The 20,155-nt window shown below is 33.6% G+C and overlaps 1 protein-coding gene across 1 annotated transcript in view; it reads right to left on the bottom strand.

Annotated features, from left to right (window-relative positions):
- LOC149411346 (retinal guanylyl cyclase 2) overlaps positions 1-20,155 on the bottom strand; it is a 290,198-nt gene that overhangs the window by 175,567 nt on the left and 94,476 nt on the right. Inside the window, exon 3 of the mRNA XM_089647685.1 lies at positions 11,023-11,131. Within this exon, the coding sequence (XP_089503811.1) occupies positions 11,023-11,131 (109 nt within the window). The remainder of the gene's footprint in view (positions 1-11,022; positions 11,132-20,155) is intronic.

The following is a 20,155-nucleotide window of genomic DNA, read 5'->3' as shown; positions in this document are numbered from 1 at the left end:
TCTTCTCCATAATGTATTGGTACATAATCGTTTTATGGAGAACATGAATAAATAAATAATCATTATGCATCAGTGAGGAATCAGGTTGAACATTACTCAACTTATGGTCTTCTCACTACAACGTTCATTCTCAATCAATATAAAGAGTACAAAAAAAATCCTAATCTTTTAAAAGTAAAAATATACCGAAAGTACAACAAAACTACACACACTTATATATTACGATTAATAAATGTATTAAATTTGAAAGACAGGAGAAGTGTTGCTGATCTATTATTTGAAATCTTGCATTGTAAAATTGACAGCCCTGATTTACTGTAGCTCATAAACATTTATGTACCAGTCAGAAATACAAGAGTATGATTACCATACTATTGTACTAACAAAACTCGGTTAATATAACACTCCGCACACATGACAGATATAAGGAATATATAAGCTGATACAAACCAGATATGTACTCACTGTAAATTTTTTAAGCTACTATCTAGATACGAACATACTATACATATCTCTTCATACCTATTGCAATAATAATAATAATAATAAAAGTGTTTATTCCGGTATGTGGGGAGGTTAGTGCAGTACCACACATTCCATATAGATACAAAAACATGTATGATCAAAAACAAAAAGATAGAACAGAAAAACAAAGAAAAAAAACAGAATATATTGAAAATAAAATAGAATAAAATGATAATAAAATAGAATAAAATGATAATAAAATAGAATAAAATGATAAAATTAATAGAATAATAGAAAGTTGAAGCCTTTAGGGAGCCGTGACTATATTAGGCGCTAGTATTTTTCTCCAGTGTGCATCAATGCTGGAGGATGGAGTGAGGCGGGCTTCCATAGTGACGATATTTCCAGAGCTTCTTATCCTTTCCCTCATTCCTGCCACCCTGGATCTAATGAGGGCTGTATATCCGGGAACTCGCCCCTCCGTGAACATGCGGGAAGCGCTGCAGTATCTGGAGAGTCAAAACATTGTGCGGAAGGCGTTGTTGTATTGGACCCGTAGTCTTTATATACTACTCTTTTTGTAGTTTGCCCATAGTTCGCACGTGTACAACGTTGCGCAGAAGGAAAGGAAGAGCGTCCTTTTTACTGCGGTACTGCAAAGGTGAAATCTTCTACTGAGCATGTGTGCTTTAACGCTGAGAGCTCGTCTTTGACTATCGATATCATCATCGTCATTTATCTTACCGTATTCCTGGATTACAGCACTTACAAACCATTTGTGATTAAAGACTCAAGTGATCCACCATAGCTTGCAGCAATATCATAGGAATTAAAATGACAACGCGGAATATCAATTGAGATATAAATAATACCTATGTGTATATTTAATTAAAATTTTAATACAAGAGCAAGGAATCACATTTAGTAAAAACAGGGGTGGTTGGCTGCTTGTAAGCACAAACGTAATATGAAAGTTGGTAACGACATTTACTTGTAAATTTTATTAACTAAATCATCATTAAAATAAGACATCACCAAATGAGCGCCAGTCTAGAATCTATTCTAAACAAATTTATAACATAGTGATATCTAAGAAGGCAACCAAATTATGTGTCTATTTCATTATGGATTATTAAAAATGTCTCACGTGTGTGAATAATCTTCCGACAATCAAGCAGCTCGATCCCACGTATCGTTTCCACCGGCCTCGAAACCCAACTCCTGACTTCTCTGGAACTCAAAGCGCAGAACAAATTTTGTATCACCGAGTGGCTGCCGTAAACCACTGACAACGCGTGTCTAGAAGTCATACTATGGAAAAAATATGTAAGCGGACGGTTCCTACCGCTACAAATGATACAAAAAATCAAATAAATCTGTGGTTACTCGGTAGTCTCAGGGCCGGCCCTGTGCAGGCGCAATTGGAGCAGTCGGCTCAGGGCGCCGAGCTGCCAAGGAACCAAGTCGCTGATAATACATTAACACCTAATACAATCCCTCTGAGGTTTTTGCTAGCGCCGTGCGCCGTCGTTAGGCTCAGGGCCGACCTTGGGTAGTTTGTTAGAAGTAGGTATACCTTATACACCACTACCTACAGATACTCTCTAAACCCACGGTAGGAAGTTAAACAGCGCAAGTCGCTTTTGAGAAAGAAAATAAGAGAAATTAAACTGAATATTACTATGATTTTAATTAGAGCTGAAGAGTCTTTCTACAGAAAGTTACGTTTTCTTTTTTAATTAAACGCATTTTCAAGAAATATCATTAATGTAATTATATGTTGTTGCAAATGAAGTTCTTTAGATTTTAAATGAAGAAATATTTCAATAGTTGTGCTTCACAAAAGAAAGTAATCTTGCATTTTGGTAATGATTTTATTGGCGGTTGGTGGTGTAATAACGGGGGTTTGCTCGACGCTCATGTTTTAATTATTTCTGATGAACGTATTACTAAAATCGCAAATGTTTCTAGAGGGATCTCTACGGATGTAAGTTATTTACATTGAAGATTAATAAAAATAGGATTTAAAATTTTATGAAACGTTTTTCAACTATAAAATTAGCAACAAGCAGCAGATTTTATTTTTTTAAACGATGAAACAGTCCGAGGGATCCATTTAAGAATTTAGTAATACGTTCATCAGAAATAATTTTATAAAAAACAGACGGAAAGATCGATTTTCTAGTCCTGCTAGGGCAAAGTCGACCGTATGTTCGTAGTTACGCCGGGCCGCGCGTCGAATATTTTTTTTACACGACTTTATCACTTATGTCGTTAAGATTCCCACTTTATTTGATCATTAGAACTATTATAATTCGACCCCAGGTCTATCCAGACGGCTTCTTCACTTTCATCGCGAAGATTCTAGCTTTATTTTAGGGTATTATCTCATCTTAAGCAAGAATTCCCATCAGCGCATGCAATGCGTGATTTCACCCCGATCCGAATTTTACACCCCGAGGTGCATCGCCTTACACAAGTAAAATTGTAAACATAGTTATTAATATAATAGGTACAAATAACTAAATTACATATATTTTTTTAATAGGTCATTAGTCATTAGTCATTGTAAGTATCTTACTTAGTAAGTGTTAAAATAAAACAATTTGAAGCCACGGGGTTAGGAGTGAAGATATATGATAAACATCGTAAGCACATACACACCAACAATTTTTCTCCATATCTATGCAGTCATGTTGTATATGCTCAATCTATTTTTTACGTGCATCGAATACGAATACAAAAATTAAATATCAAAAATATTTAAAAAGAAAACTGTTAGAGTAACGTTGATCAATAAACAAGTATTATTTTACACCATTTGCGCTAGTTCAGTACTTTCCGTTGCGAGTGCGATGAAACCAATGATATTGAGTTGCCTAGTAATGCAGTGATAATGAATGAAAGGGTGGGAAATGCCACAGACTTACCTTGGTCCGCTAGTCGCTTCTCAATACCTTTTCGGGTAGTCACGATACGCACATGAAAGCAATTCTCTTTCAAACACATATGAAATAATAATACACAGGTTGACTGGGTTCAAGATCGTTTAGCGGGTATTACAAGGTGGCATTCAACGTGGCAAGTTCGACCAACTTTCAACAACAAAAACACACTGAGATTTGTCTGTGATGAGAATTTAGGCAATTAAAATCGGAAGAAAATAAGGACGCATATTTTTAGGTAATTCAACTATGTTTCAAATAAATTAATATAGACATACGTACAAAACCGGCGCAACCAAATACTTTTGTTTGTTTTATGATTTTCCATTGTCATATCTGTTTAAGGAAATTTATCTATTTTACATTTATCAATAAACAACTATTATTACATACTTTTGTTTGTTTTACTATTTCCCTATTTTACTATTAGCAATTTCTGTTTAACGAAAAAACCTATTCCTGATCTCATCAAATACTTGAATGAATTCACAAGCCGTTATGTGCATTAACAATATAAAAAAATATTATTTTGATTAAATGGTCGTAAATAAAATAAAAAAAATTATATCACTTTGCATAAAAATCGATTCAGAAGTTTGGCATACAAGATGGCTGCCAGGTAATTTCCACTCACCTTTGATTTAAACAATAATTAGTCGCCTGAAATATCAATACAAATTGAAAATATCTCCCGAGTAAAAACAAATGCCGCCAACGGGAGTTGAACCCGTACCTTCTGATGTCTGGTCAGGTGCTCTGAACCACTGAGCTATGTCGGCTTATTTCCAACCCACTAAATAATTCAGGTAAATAACTCGGGTCGGTCCAACGAGTCGTTCTCAATTTCAACAGCTCATCTAGAGAAGGATTTGCCGGCTACTGCGTTTCCTCCCTACAACGCGGGTTTCTTCAAAACCAATGTTCTCCCTTCCTATCCTCAAAAATACCCTGCACACAGCATCCCCAAAGGACATAGGCTCCACGGAAAATTATTTACTTAATGTAAAACAACAACAAAAACTTTTGTTTGCAAATTAGAAAGACGATCAGAAATTAACATTTCTAATGAACACCGTAAGTAAACTTGAAAAATAACGAAATCTAATTAATATATTTTTTTAAATGTGATAATAGTTATAGGTACCTTATTTATCGCTTGTCTAAATTATTCTTCATACAATCAGTTCCAATTTTCAAAATAAATCTCAAATAAAAAAAATAAAAACGAAATTTAAGATTCATGACTTAAGAATAACTAACGCACATCACATCACAGACAATCTAAATTAGTATGTTTGATGACTGTAAAATAAAAATTTGTATTTTAAAATCCTTATGAATATCGTAAAACGGGGTTGATATAACGCTACTGTTTCCGCCACAAAAATGCTCCATATAACCTGAGAAAATCGGAAAACTGTTTATTTGTTTCCGCTACACAAGTTGTTTCTTTATTAACTTTTAAGAGAAGTTGCAGCGGACTAACCGAAAACCTGTTCCGCTAAGTGTTGGATTTGTTTCTTGAAAGATTCCCAATGTTCCCAAAAGTTCTCCTCCGCGAAATATCAGTTTATCGGAATATCGCCGCTGTTGTTGGGAATAGGAACCGATTATGCTTGGGGAAACTTCTCTACTGAGCACTTTTCGCATTCAGTTTATTATACATTCTCTAACGCCATTTCCAAAACTTAGGAATTTTGCTGATTGTATCGTTTTCGAAGATGCTGAGTTTGAAGTTGAATTCGTTTTCAAGATTATAAAATCATACTCTCCAGGTATAAAATTTAAAGACCAGATATTTTGTGACCATGATTTTTTTTTTAAATTTATCATTATTAATATATAATTAATTTTTTTCACATATTGGTAGTTGTATTTTTGTTATTCTGAGAACTAACTAGTAATTACATTTACTTTTATGTATTCGACTATAAGCAAAGAAAAATTAATACTTTGTTTCAATGATATAATAATCTTTATTATTATCAAAAATACTAGTTTCAGTTGTCTGTGCGTTAGTCTTACGTGAAATCTGGTTCAAAGAACTAAAATTTGTATTGAATATAAGTTTAATTTTCACAAGTAAACTGATTGTACGAAGAAGAATATTTTTGACAGAAAATTAAAGATTTTTTTTTTTATTTTTTTTTTTATTTATTCTTTAATATATTTGTTAAACAATGGTATAGTATATTGTCCTCCACGCTAGGAGTTCACCTGTGTTGTGGAGGACTTTTTCAATTGTAAAGTTATATAATTCTAAAACAATACAGTGATTAGATTAGATAGTTAAGAATTCAGATTATCCCGTGATTTATCATTGGTCTGCGCAAGTAAACCTTATAATTTCAGTGGTGTGTATTGTTTAATACATAAATTGGAACGGACGTAAAAAAATACGCAATTTTTTTTGAAAATTTTTTTTTTTACAAAGAAAGACAAACATTCTCGGGTTACGAATAACCTGTAAATATTTGAAAATCTCCTACTACCACCACAATAAGCTGAAAATGTTGCTTGTGTTGTGATGGAGGACTTAGCCAGCCGAGGAATTGAACACACTACGCCTGGGTGGGACCCAAACGCGATGTCAACTCGGCCACCGACCGGTCTAAAAGTTAGACAAACATTTTCGGGTTACGAATAACCTGACAATATTTGAAAATCTCCTACTACGGATGTGATGGAGAACTTATCCAATCGATGAATTGAACACACTTCGCCTGGATAGGACCCAAACGCGATTCCAACTCAGCCACCGACCGGTCATATTCAATTATATATTCAGTACACATTATAATGGATTCTTTATGCCGCCGTTCTTATAATAGTTGGTGATGTTATGGTCAGCATACGTGCCTTCCAAACAGTTGATCGAGTTCGATTCTCGGTCGTGTATTTTACATTTCATTTTTAATTATATTGTTTTGTTCCCAATGATATTTTACTATGATAATAGCACGAAACAATGGATTTTATTATTGTATTTAAACGAATTAAGAAATATTTTGGTAGCTCAAACACCCATGTAGTTACCTGCTGTATAATACACAAAGTCCATCTATAGTATTAAAATAGTTTTAAACCTTCAGGCCTCTGTCATATTGACCGTTAAATTTCTTAAAGAAGCTGTCAGAAAGTGTGTATTTCAGCTTCTCAATAAAATTCAAATATACGTAATATATTTCTAAACGTATCTGAAAACTAAAAACCTTAAAAGTAATAAAATACAAATTTAAGTATTAAGAACTGTGAAATCAAACATACACAGTTTTATAAATGGCTCATCTTACATTTTTCGTCAAAATACTGAACTAAAATTACTGATAACAAAAAACCACACATTTTACTAGACAGATGTTTTATAAAAATTATGGTTACCTCACTTTTTTGTCGTTGCATATAAAAAATAATTAATAAAAAATCAAAAACGTTTCATAATTTTTTCTCAAATATCGGTCGAAACCAAAGATATTAGAAGAACGAGATGTGCTACGCGCGGTTCGTACTGAGTGGAATTGTTTTGCCGAGTGTCGCCGGTTTTGTTCACCAATACTACTGCACACCTTCGCTTGCGCTAAGGTATCCGCACTAATACATAGAACAGATTTCTGTGCGTACACGTCCCGATACCGTTCAAAGTACCCTAATTAGGTAGTACTCCGGCTACGGTCCGGCGGCCAACATAGCATATCTCGTTCTTCTAATATCTTTGGTCGAAACCTTTGGTTTCATAGAGGTACAAACAGTGTTTTCTCTTTCTTACATCGTTTACTTCATATTTATAACTATGAAGATAAGGGAGAACCGACGATTTCTATCAGACCATTTGAGCTGTTTCGAAAAGCGAACAAATTAACTCGATGGGTAATATCTGTTTTGTTCCCAAAACCGAACAAATTAGCTTAAATTAAAAGCTTTGGGGCAAATAAAACAAACAAAAGGTGGACGTGTAATGCCAACTTAATATTATGGAAACAGGTCATAGAATAGAGAGCGAATAGTGCGCTTTTGTCATCGTCACCCGTTGTGCTCCTGGAACAAGATATCCGGGAAGAAAAGTTTCATAATAGGATATAAGATGAAATTTAAGGAAACTACATCCTTGTTTAATTTCGGCAAGAACTAAAAAAAATATTATACTTTCTTGGAACCTGGAAAAGAACTTCTTCGAGAAGTGTTTTATCTTCAAATAAGAATACGCTTGGTTCCTACCGGAATGTCATACATCCAGTTTCTAGTTTTCCCTAAGCGTCACAACTAGCTGGAAACTGTTTAAAAATTTGGAACATATTACTAGAAAATTGTGCAAGATTGTTTTTGTTTTTGGTCCAAGGAGAAAAAAAAAACAAATTCCCTATATACCGACAACTTCTGACATTTCCCATACATGCTGATGGCAACATGCTACACTAGCACCTCCTAACGACATGAGTTGTGCGCTTTAGTATTATTTCACACATTTTAGTACTTCTTTATTTTACGTTAATAAATTAGAGTAATAAAATTTTAAAAATTGGGTAACCCACGTACAATTTTAACGCGTTCATACTTAAAAACGAGCGACCATTAACTCAGTCTTTGATGGCTTAGAAATTTTATAAATACTTATATAATTGTAAGAATTTTTGTGTAATTAAGAACTATTTATTTGTTAGGATTTAACGAACTCAATATTCACCAACTGACCTGTGAACTTTTTTTTTCATCCTGAAAACGACTTGGAGTGTTTTTGTTATTTGTAATTATTAAATCTGTATACTGCATACACAAAACCTTTTTTTGGGACATTTTTTATATATATTTATTTAGCAATATTTATCAAAATACAAATTAGAAAGCACAAAACGTACTAAATAAATTCAATTTGCTGCCATTGAGGGGTATGTCAAAGTTAATACGCTACAATAGCGCTTCTAGTTGTTGAGGTTGCCACAATTTCACTGAAGTTGTACGAATAATTGAGAATATCGAGTATTTGGCATTAGTACTGTTACGTCAGGTCTTGGGAAACTGCAATCCAGGCCGCAAAGTTAATTTAATTTCGTGAACTGAAGGTGGAAGAAGTACAGCGTTTTCCAATAAGAGGTGTTATTTTGCATAGCCCGTTATTTCGGTAGATGTTACTTTTGTAGCTGTCATTTTTTGACATTTGACAAGTAGAAACTACGCCATTGATAAAAATGGAACGATACACGCTTCAAAAATGCACTGAAATTATTAAAATTCACTTGAGTGAATCAAATGCAAATCATCTTGAGTGATGAGGCCCATTTCCACCTCGGTGGCTTCGTCAACAAGCAAAATTGTCGCATCTGGGGCTCGGAAAACACAATAATTATTCTTGAAAAGCCTTTTTATCTTTAACGTGTGACTGTTTGGTGCGGTTTATGATCCGGCGGAGTCATTGGACCTTACTTTTTCGAAAATGAGGCTGGAGCAACAGTTACGGTAAATGGATTGCGCTATCGAGAGATGATTAATGATTTTTTATGGCCAGAATTGAATGGTATTGATCTGGATAACGTTTACTTTAAACAAGACGGCGCTACGTGCCACACAAGCAACAAAACCATTGATCTTTTACGATTGAAGATCAAAATAACACCTCTTATTGGAAAACCCTGTATATTTAGGAACGGAAAGTAAAGAATGGTACAACTGACTGGAGGATGCCACTGGAATACTGAAAAGGGACTACTTCTTGGTGGATGTCCTCTTGTTCCCTCATATAAACTTAAAATCCTCGACAAATGTGGATATCTTATTTTGAGCTTAACACAGAATTGAACTTGCTCGTTGAGCAGTTTGAATTGTACTAATTACCGGCATTCATTATCTCTTCTCAAGGTAACAAAGGTATCGGAAAGGGAGGTGGTGGGAGGAAATACGTAGACAATAAACTAAGATTAAATCTGCAGTGCCGGAACAAGTACTATCATAGAAGCAAGTTTTTGTTAAGAAAAATATGTCATTTCCTCTGGTATTTGTCGTTTATTATTAATTACCTCTAGGTATCACGCTTGGGATTATTGTCGGGCTGTCGTTCAACATAAACTTATAAAGAAAGTAATTATGTACTCGTATACGGATCAATACCCTCTCTCAGATGCTACCTTGATAAGTAATTTGATTATCCCTTTTCCTTTCATTCCTTGTTTATAACAAGACAACACAAAGGATAACAAATTACCTATTATAAGCAATAATTAGTCGCCTGAAATATCAATACAAATTTAAAATATCTCCCGAGTAAAAATAAAAATAAATAAAAAAAACCCGCACCTTCTGATGTCCGGTCAGATGCTCTGGACCACTAAGCTACGTCTTACTTATTCAACAACAAATGTAGACATAATATGTCTCGACGCCACCTAGTGGGAAATTTAGCACTAACAAAGCCTTTCCTACAAAAATAAAGTAGGTTGTTTACATTTGAAAAAATATAACAAGCCGTAATTGTTGATTAAAATACTAGTACATATTGAATTATTTGGCGTGTTGGAAATAAGCAGACGTAGCTCAGAGCGTGGTCCAGAGCATCTGACCGGACATCAGAAAGTTCGGGTTTAATTCCTGTCAGTGGCAATTATTTTTAATCCAGAGATATTTTCAATTTGTTTGAATATTTCAGGCTACTAATTATTGCTTATAATTATTTGTTATACTTTGTGCTATGCATAAAAAACCTTGTTTTTTAAACATTATTTTATCACTTAAAAAATAATAAACACCAGTTAGTTCTTTTTTGTTTATTTTACGGTTATTGGTTCAATTTTGAAGTTCATCGGAAGCTGCATAATTCGTACATTGTTTTGGATGCAACAAGAAGTTTTAAGTACCTATTTCAAACAACAAAGGACATTTGACAATGTAAAATATTTATAGGTCAAGGATATAACTAATTGGACATATGGAACTCATAAGTTTTTAGTTGGACTTAGATACCAGACATCAAATCGCTACGTTATCTTAGAGAACATATTTCTATTAGTACAAGTATGATTTACATTATTATGGATGATATTAGAAGTTTAATGGTGGTCTAATCTTGATATTCACGGACAATAACACTTTTATCCTCGGCGAAAGTGGCCATTACTTATGTGGCTTGCATCTAAAAGAGTCAATATCAGTTTTTTTTTCAATTTCACGAGAAAGTACAATTTACTCATTTTTCAAGTTTTCATTAAAAAAAAATCGATTTTCTGGATAAAAATTCTGTCTCGACATCGAAAGGTTCTATTGGAATTCGGAAAATAACCTAATTTTGAGGAGAAAATCTCAAAAAAATAGCTACATAATATATTGTAAAAGTGATACTAGACCTTTTAGAAGCAAGTCAAAGACTTATTTTTGCTAATTGTTTTTTTTTACCAATAGCAAGAATAACTCCGAATAACTGGCGGTACCTTCCTTTCCAAGTTCAAATTTATCTCCGTTCGTTGAAAATGAGCCAAATATTATTACATTGTGAAAACGGTGTTTATCGCCATGTACCGTTGTTCTGTCTATATTTAGTGATCCTGCTAAAGACTCCAGTTAATTCAAATATAGAAAGATTGACCGATACTAATAAAACATTTAGTTGAATGACAGATGTTGCACTTACCCGAAGTGATGATGACGATGGATCTCCAAGCGAGGGTTTTGGCTACCGCCACAATGGCGTTGGCGGTCTCCTCCAGTGACGGGACCAGACGCTGGGTTCCTCGGGTCACCTGCAACAACAAAAAAACCCTCTTACAAACAAACATTCAGATACACATACATACAATATACCAGCGAATCGAAACCCCGGGGTCACGACTCCAAATGAATCATAATAATGGGATCGAAAAAAGTCCAAAAACTTTTGATACACTCAATGTAGGTATTCAATGTATTTACCAAAGAATAGGTCATTCCAAGTTCTGGATTGTGACTGTAAAAGAGTCCACTGTTATTCAAAAAACTCCTTGAAGTCTTGCAAGTACCTACCTGTGTGAGCTTCTAACAGTTTTTTCCGCATTGACAGCCATAAAAACTAAATATCTTTCAGGACTAAATAGAGAACCGGATTAGAAAGTGACTATACATCGCCAAAAAAATCAATGTTTTGACTCAATATTTGCAGGATTACACTAATTTTGTACCTGATTAAGATTACTGAATACAAATTTAATAAATGGTTCGTTATTGAAGGGATGAAAATTATTATATGAATCCTTTAATATATTGTTAATGTCTATTCGAGGGATATTATGGTTTAAAATTGTATGCCAAAACCTACTGTCTGTTTCCATATACAAAGAAGTAGATCATACACACAACACAAGATTTAGTCAAAAAGAAAGCATGGCTATTGCAAAAATTACGAATAAATATGTGCAACGAACATTGACTTCTCTTGTACCTACTGTATTTAATAAGATGCCAATGCGCATAAAAAACGAATCGAATCGCACCACTGAACTAAAAAAATGGTTAACAGATCGAGATTTCTTTATACTGATATTTTTTACAAGCACCCATACGAGTACATTAGTATCCATTGATTTTGTGCAAGTAATCTTTTGTATAAATATGCCTATGGATGTGTTCGATTATGTTGTGTGCTTTAAATGTGTGTATTTCTACAAGTATATTGCCTATATTATATATATTTATTTTTTAATTTTTTTTATTACAAGATAATACATTACAAAATGATAACAAATTAATAATGTATTATTCCCAATGAGTTTATAAAACTCATTTCGGGAAAGACAACATTAGAAAGGACAAGGCAAATAAATAAAATACATTAAAATAAATACATTAAAATAAATAAACGCAGGTGTTATTATGGAGTACCAGAGAAAGATTGTATTAGTCATTAATGAAACTGCTAAGGAAATATCTTTTAAGAGCTTTTGTCAATGTTTTTTTGTTAGTTGCCGGAAGTTTTAAATTACTAGGTAATGCGTTATATTGTTTGTGTGCAATGTATTGTAAGGAGTTAATTCCAAATTTGGTCGTGTAAGTAGATGATGATAAATGTATTTGATTTTGTGATCGTGTTTTGTGCTGGTGTATGTCAGAATTAAAGACGGGTTTAGTGTTGGTGTGTGAGGAGTGTTGAATTATTTGTAGAATGGCAGTTGTGATGTTATACTTTGGCAGGACTGTAAAAGGAAGTATTTGTGTCTGTGAGTATATATCTTTGACATGTGTATCCCATGGCAGATTATATATATTACGTATGGCTCTATTTTGAATTATTTGTATTTCGGAACTTTTTTTTTTGGTAATGGTTACCCAGATACTAACTAGATAACTCAGGTGGGAGTGGATCATAGCATAATATGTTGCACGCAGTAAAGATGTGGGGAGCACACCTTGGAGTCGATAAAGTACACCGGTTATCGGGGAAATTTTGGATTTTACATTCTCAACATGGGAGTTCCACGAGAGGTTAGAGTCTATGAGTAACCCCAAATATTTCGTTACTTGAACATGTTGTAGCTTTTCATTTCCAAGAATGATATTCATACCCATGTTATCTTTTTTTCCGAAAGTAAGGTAATGGGTTTTTTTAACATTGAGGCTAAATTTGTTTAATCGAAGCCATTTAGCCAGCTTTGCGAGATCTTTATTCATTAAAGCTTCAAGTTCCTTCAGATTTTTACAATGGTAAATTCACAAATATCAAATACAGTATCATCAGCGTAAAGTTGAAGTTTTCCCGAGATGCCACATTTAGTTATATCATTGATGTATAGTAAGAAAAGTAGAGGTCCAAGAATCGAGCCCTGTGGCACTCCACATGTGATTTTTCCAACGTCGCTTAGGTTCCCTCCGTTATCGACAAGGCAAAATCTATCAGCTAGGTAACTTCGGAGCAAATTTAAAGATTTCCCGACTATTCCCAAATGTTCCATTTTTTGTAGAAGTATTTCATGATCTACCGTATCAAAGGCTTTTTTCAGATCTATAAATATAGCTGCCACATATTCGCGAATTCACATATTTATCTCGCTGTGCATCATATGTGTTTGTATTGTAGTGATTTGTAATCTTATTATTTCATCTCTCTTTTCTATTTTGTGGTTTCTGGTTAAATTCGTGCTTTGGTCTTATAATTATTATTTTGAAATTGACCTGCTGACAAACTGCTTTGGCAGTTTAGCGGGTTTATGTAATGAATATTTTTTTTTTAAATAATGAATACACAAATAAATAAATGGTTTGTTTTCTTATCCCCTCTCCTATATCCTCTCTCCTATTATATAAGTAGTATATCTGTAAAAACAGCTAGAACCAGCTGTTATCTTGACATTTACCTAAAATAACCTTTGTGTACCCAGTAAATTTAGCGATTTTTCTTCTTCTTCGGTCGCTGAATAAATCTTATTATTTTATTTTGAGGTAGAGCACCAAGAAAGTCTGTAAATTGAATGTTATGTACATTCTTGAATAAAATCATCCAATTAAAGTAAAAAGGTTTCTGAACAGCACTCGCAAATCTTACAATTTGAAGTCAGCTTCGCTTAAAAGATTGAAACTTCACCGTGAAGGGGTAAGCAGTCGATTTGTTTTAAGTCGAGAAGAGTTAACTTTGCTAAGGGAAGCTGTGCTCGGCTAAGGAGATCGCAAACATCGTCCCCCTTCACCCTCCCCACTGGTAGCTTGCTGAACTAGTTACATTGTTCTCTGCCAGGATTCAGCTTTATTGTAATTTATTACATATTATGTTAAAGAAGTCGAGTGATACCTAATTCCATTAATTGGTGACTTAGAGCGCTAATCGCTTATAAAAAGTTGCACAGTGAAACGAAGCTAGCAATCCACAATGGAGTGCTGATATCAACCCTGATGTATGGCAGTGAGGCATATGACTGGCAGTGGCAATGCTGTAAAAATGAGATCCCTTAGACTTTTGGTAAAACCGTGTTTGACGGTGTTACAAATTTAGAGAATAAGAAAGAATGCAATGCTTATGTTAGTGTAATGAGCAAGATTAAGAAAAGTACACTTATATGTTTTGGAAGTATATAGAGAATGAACGCAGAAAAGAGTGCCGGGAGTATAGATATCAGGCGAAAGTGAATGGTAGAAAAAGTTTGGGGCGCCCGACGAAGATATCCAGATGAATCAAATACTAGATTCGAGTCAAGTCAAGTAATAATTAATATTCAAGATATTAAAGATAAAATCACCCCCTTAATTAGCGTATTCAGCCGGATATCATATCTGTTACCAAATAAAATTAAAAAAGGTTTATATTATAGCCTCGTACACTCACATTTAAACTACTTGGTTGAAATCTGGGGAAATACATGTGAAACATATATAAACAAACTACAGGTAACACAAAACAAAGTAATCAAAAAACTATTTCACTTCAAATCTAGAACATCAACAAAAAAATTATATATGGAAACAAAACTATTAAAATTAAGAAAATTATATGAATATAATACATGTCTTCTTATTTACAAAATAAATAATAAACTCATACATACAAATACAGAACTCATTAAAACGTCCCAAGTACACACACACTTTACACGGCAACACGATAAAATACATTTAAACACCATACATACTCATTATGGCAAGCAATCCATTAGTTACGAGGGAAGCAACATATACAATTGCCTCCCAGACGAAATTAAAAATGAAAAAAGTATAGGTAAATTTAAAAAAAAATTGCTCAGTTTTATGCTCAATCAACAAAACAATGAAAGTGAATAATATCAGTGTGTAATATGTTTATGTGTAATATATATGTTATTTCTAGTTAAATAAGTGAAAAATGTAATTTTCTTTTATCTAGAATAAAAAAATAAAAAAAATAAAAAAAAGTGCCAAAATAATGGAAGAGTACCCAACTATATGTATGAGACGATGCATGAATGTGGAGCAAAGAGCATTTACCAAAACAGAGTGGTGGTACATCCTCTCTGTTAGTTAGTTATTCAGACCAATATAATAGTGTCATGTCAACACAGAAGGCTTGGAGGAAAATAGTTTCTCTCAATGCCCGTGTTATTTTTGGGGATGCTTTTAAGGAAAGGTAAAAGATAAGGTTCTGGAAAGGAAAAAGGTATGAGGGATGGGTAGTAATTTAGGGGGTAAGTGTATCCAAAAGAGACTGGTGTTTGAATCCATTCCTCACACTGCGTTGCAAGTTCGAGAGAGTCCGGCAGAAGAGATTAAAAGTATCTCACTCAGACTGTCACTCCTAATCCGGCCCTCCACGCAGTTTAGCCAAGACTTGAAAAATCTCACCCCCATGAACCCGGGCACCACTTCATCACCAAACGCAGCGAACCACTTGGGGCAATCTATAAATATGGCAGAGGTATTGGTTATCCAATTAATGGTTTCCATGGCGACGGTACCCAAACCAACATCCCAAAATGAAAATGGTTCATTTTCAGAACAAATATTTGCATTAACACCGGAAAAAAAAGATTTATCCATATAAATAAAAATGTAAATCTTCGTTTATTCAAAATCTTAAATCTTCTAAAGTTCTGCACGGATTGCTTTGTAATTTTGACACAATGTTGCATTCGAATACGCGGGTGTTTTTATATACCTACATTAAATAGATGTTAGCTGTGACAGGTAAAAGCTTGCTTTTTATTGAGTTTTATTTTTCAATGTACATTTGTTACTTAAATTTTGTTTACTTTATTACCGGTTTCAACACAACCGTGTCAATGACTAGTTTTAAGATTGCTAGTTATGACACGATTTGTGTCATAACTAACAATAATCCAGAAATTGTTACATAGTTAATGCCCAAGAAAAACAAAAACAAAGGTTGCTTTTTGAAAAACAGCGTCCTCTGTTGGACGTAAAAGCGACACGTACTATTGTTTCCTCTATCTACACAGGCATACAGGGGTATAGCTAGTTACAAATAAAAATAGTACAAATATAAAGATTTGATTACAAAATTGACAAAAAACGTTTTTATTGATTTACATATAAATGAAATCATTGGACCGATTTGATAAATGGAGGTTAAACCGAAGTTCGCTATTTATTGTGCTAATCCCTGAGCAGTTAATTTCTCTTTTGTTCTGTGTTTATTCATTTATTATATCAACATACCTCGTGAGCTCGACCTCTAATGGAATTATCATAAGCCAGGCTTACAATTAATAAAGCAACATTTGCACAAAGGCGACAAATGTAACGAAAAATTCATGTTTATTACACAATACTTTGTTTATGCGAATCAAAAATAAACAAACCTGTTTATTACGACGACGGACAGAACAAAATATGTTAATAAAATTTCGTGAAAATTCTCTTAATTTGGGTACGTAAAAAAACAGTAGACAGGATAAACAACATGAAAAACCTTTTTTGCTCTGACACAAGAATAATACGTCTTTCTTTCTGTCGCGGTAAAATGATCTCACGGTAGTTAAATAAGAAAGAGGACATCGAGAGGTTCTTATTTCAATGTAGCCCTCGGAAAAATAAAACCATTAAAAGTAATCAAAAAACAAATACATATAAAACATCCCTCGCGCCGAGCAGAACAACATTCCTCAGTGTACTAAAATATATTTAAAAAAATCAGTAATACACGTCGTTAAAATTTATTAGAAATTCTCCTCATAATTCTTCTATCCCCTGCATTATATCACTGGTATTGGAAATTTCAAAGCTATGTGTATTGTAGAATGTAAAGTGGTACTTTTATTGGATCTTAAAAAAAATCACGTAGCATTAAACTTGTCGGCAAGCCAATCGGTGAAAGTTTTTCTATTGTAGCAAATGATAAATTATAATATTGAAATCAATATTTTTCTCTATGTCAGGGAGTCTAGCACAGCGAATTTGATAACTTTACCATATCGGATCAATAGGCGTTAAGTTGATAATTTTATACTGATTTCCCGAGCACGGTCGCGCTGTTGATAGCCAGACAGATATAGATAATAATGTTGGCAATATCGGAGGTATTTTCTATGAATTGACATTCCGTCAAATGTCAGACGGTTACGTAAAATTTAAAAATACTAATAAATTGACAATTTCGAATAGAAATAATAACTTAAATATACACTGGCATTCCGCAAGTACTTTTTGAGGCTAAAAGGGAGTTTATTAGTTCATGAGATCTTTGGTCATAACGTAACTAACAACTTTTGTTTCTCCGGGCTGGAACGAAATCGATTGATCGCTATTAGATGAATTAATTAAGTCTTTGGATCGTATATTCAATTTATTTCAATTCTAAGAGCTTAGTTAGTTCACTTTCATAGATTAATAACCAGTTATTTTGCATAACGAACGACATTATCCAATAAGTTGTGCATATAGCCGCGTTCAAACCATCGACTTTTGTCTACCGACTGTCGGAATCATATTCTGACCGTGCTCGCAAATATCACTACCTGACCATATGTAAAGATAGACATTTTACATTCACAATCATTTTCACTATTTTGCGGATAGCGCTAGTAAAAAAGACCAAAGCTGTGAAGCAAGTAGTTCACAATGGAGTGCTGGTACCTACCCTGATGTGTGGCGGTGTGGCATCAATCTGTCAGAGTAAGGATGAAATCAGAACGATTACTGCATAAATATGATCCCCTATGTTTCACACATGTGCTATACTATGTGGAGTTACGCAAATAATGCAAGGCTGATTTTAAAATAAAGTTTAATGCGTAAGATTAAAAAAGGGACACTTACATAGTTTGGGCATGTGGAGTAAATGAAAGTAGATTAAGGAGACTAATATAAAAGCCAAAGAAACAACATATATCTGGCAACCAAACTTTACAACATCCTTCCTACAAGTTTGAAAAAGATAGAAAAGATAAATAAGCTTAAGGAAAAAATCAAAACATGGGTGAAAGAAATTAATACAGACATACTAGAAAATGTATTAAAAACATCATAGAAACTAAATAACAGAAAATCAAAGAAATCTACCAGTCCGCCTCAACACAGGATTACCTAGTGAGGAGGACTAAGAACAAACTATATGAATGAAATATTATAGATTTTTATACAATGTTACTCTCATCAAACCTTATTAAATAGACACTAATAAAAATATATATATATGACACGAATGTGAATGGTAAGAATAGGTCGAGGACCCCTGAGTAGGACATGGCACGATCATGTGAACCAAATACTCGAGTATTGTAATTGAGTACTGACCATGTCACGAGTCAGAATAACAGAAAGGTATGTATTGTATGTACCAAGACCGAGTTGTTTGGGTGTCTATCCTCTCTCCCTCCATCTGCGGGGAAAGAACTGTAATGATGGTTAGTTGTTTTATTGTTCTCTATTTAATAAATATGTTCTGATTAAAATTCGTAAGATAAGCCAAAAGTTACCTTACGTTTGCGGCATAACATGACAAAATCAAGAATGTGGTTTCAATCAAGAAATCAAGTATCATTCAAGGAAGTTTTTTATTCAATGTAGTTACATAAAACCATTATATTACGAACGTGGCAATCAACGTCTAACATAGAAAAATGAGTAAGTTCATAGAAAATAATTTCGTGCATTTTCTTATTACGTTTCTACAAGCGTTTTCAAAGTTCGCCGAGATCTTCTTTGAACTATCTTCTTGAATTCATTATTCTTTTGCAAACGAGTAGTTTCATAATCCAATCATGCTCATTACAGATTTACTCTCAAGAAATTAATATGTGCAAGTATTGTAGAGAATTTGCCAATATCTCTAGGTTCAACGATGTTAACGTCGATAATATGGGAACGCTTAAAGAAGGAAAACACTATTGCTTTATCGTTAGTATTACTTACATAAAATTAACAAAGAATTAAATGCTACTTCTCATCGACTATTATTGATATTTAACCTATCTACTTGTCAACATTCTAACTAAAAATAATTGTATTTACAGCGAATTCTTTTACGTGTTTCGCTCTATAAAATACTGTGTTATATTATCACATCACTAGAATTATGTATTGTATGTCATCACTAGAATTATGTACACTTGGCATCACAAAAATCGCACATCTTCGAAAATAAGTTTCAATCGTAATTTTACATTCAAAGCCTTCAGTCCACCTAGGCGCCAACTCGCAAACGTGTGAACGCTGTCGGCAATGTTTGTTTGTTTATTTTGAATATTTATTTAGATGGAAGCAATTTTTTCATACATCTAGTAATAAAATATATAAATTACAAAGTAAAAAATATTTAAAAAAAAACATGATACAGTTCAAGAAATACAGGTACATTGGTTTACGAAATAAATAAAAAATAAAATCAATACCTTCGTATATAATCACAAACTTTTTTTACCTATATAGCACAAACCCTACGAAAAGTGTCAAGACTTAAAGCTTCTTTGACGGCTTTTGGTAGGTTTTTATAAAGGTTTTGTCCCTTATAAATATAACGTTGGGCCAAACGTTGTACGGTTAAAAATGATCATGTCGTTAAGGCAGCAAATCAAAAATTGCACATTAAAAATTTGACGTAGAAAATAATATAACTAAATATACCTTCATTTTCTTAATTTTTTCCTCACTTTTTCAAATAATTAAAATACCCTACTTTGCGTTAGCCATTTGACCTCAACTGCTCCCAACCGTCTGGATCCAGTGAGACTACAGCATCTTCAGTTGGGGAATGTTGTGAAGCTGAATGTAGTAGAGAGAGTAATGAGATGGGGAAGAGGAAGGTGAAAGATTATGTGGCTATATGTAGTTACCAAATACGGCTAAAGCCATTTCAAGCAACGTTTCAGTTCTGA

Source organism: Hesperophylax consimilis, chromosome 26, assembly GCF_061612785.1.
Source record: "Hesperophylax consimilis isolate HC1 chromosome 26, BYU_Hcon_1.0, whole genome shotgun sequence".
Lineage (NCBI taxonomy): Eukaryota > Metazoa > Arthropoda > Insecta > Trichoptera > Limnephilidae > Hesperophylax > Hesperophylax consimilis.
The sequence above is the reverse complement of the archived record's forward strand: the minus strand, read 5'-3'. Positions and strand labels throughout refer to the sequence as shown.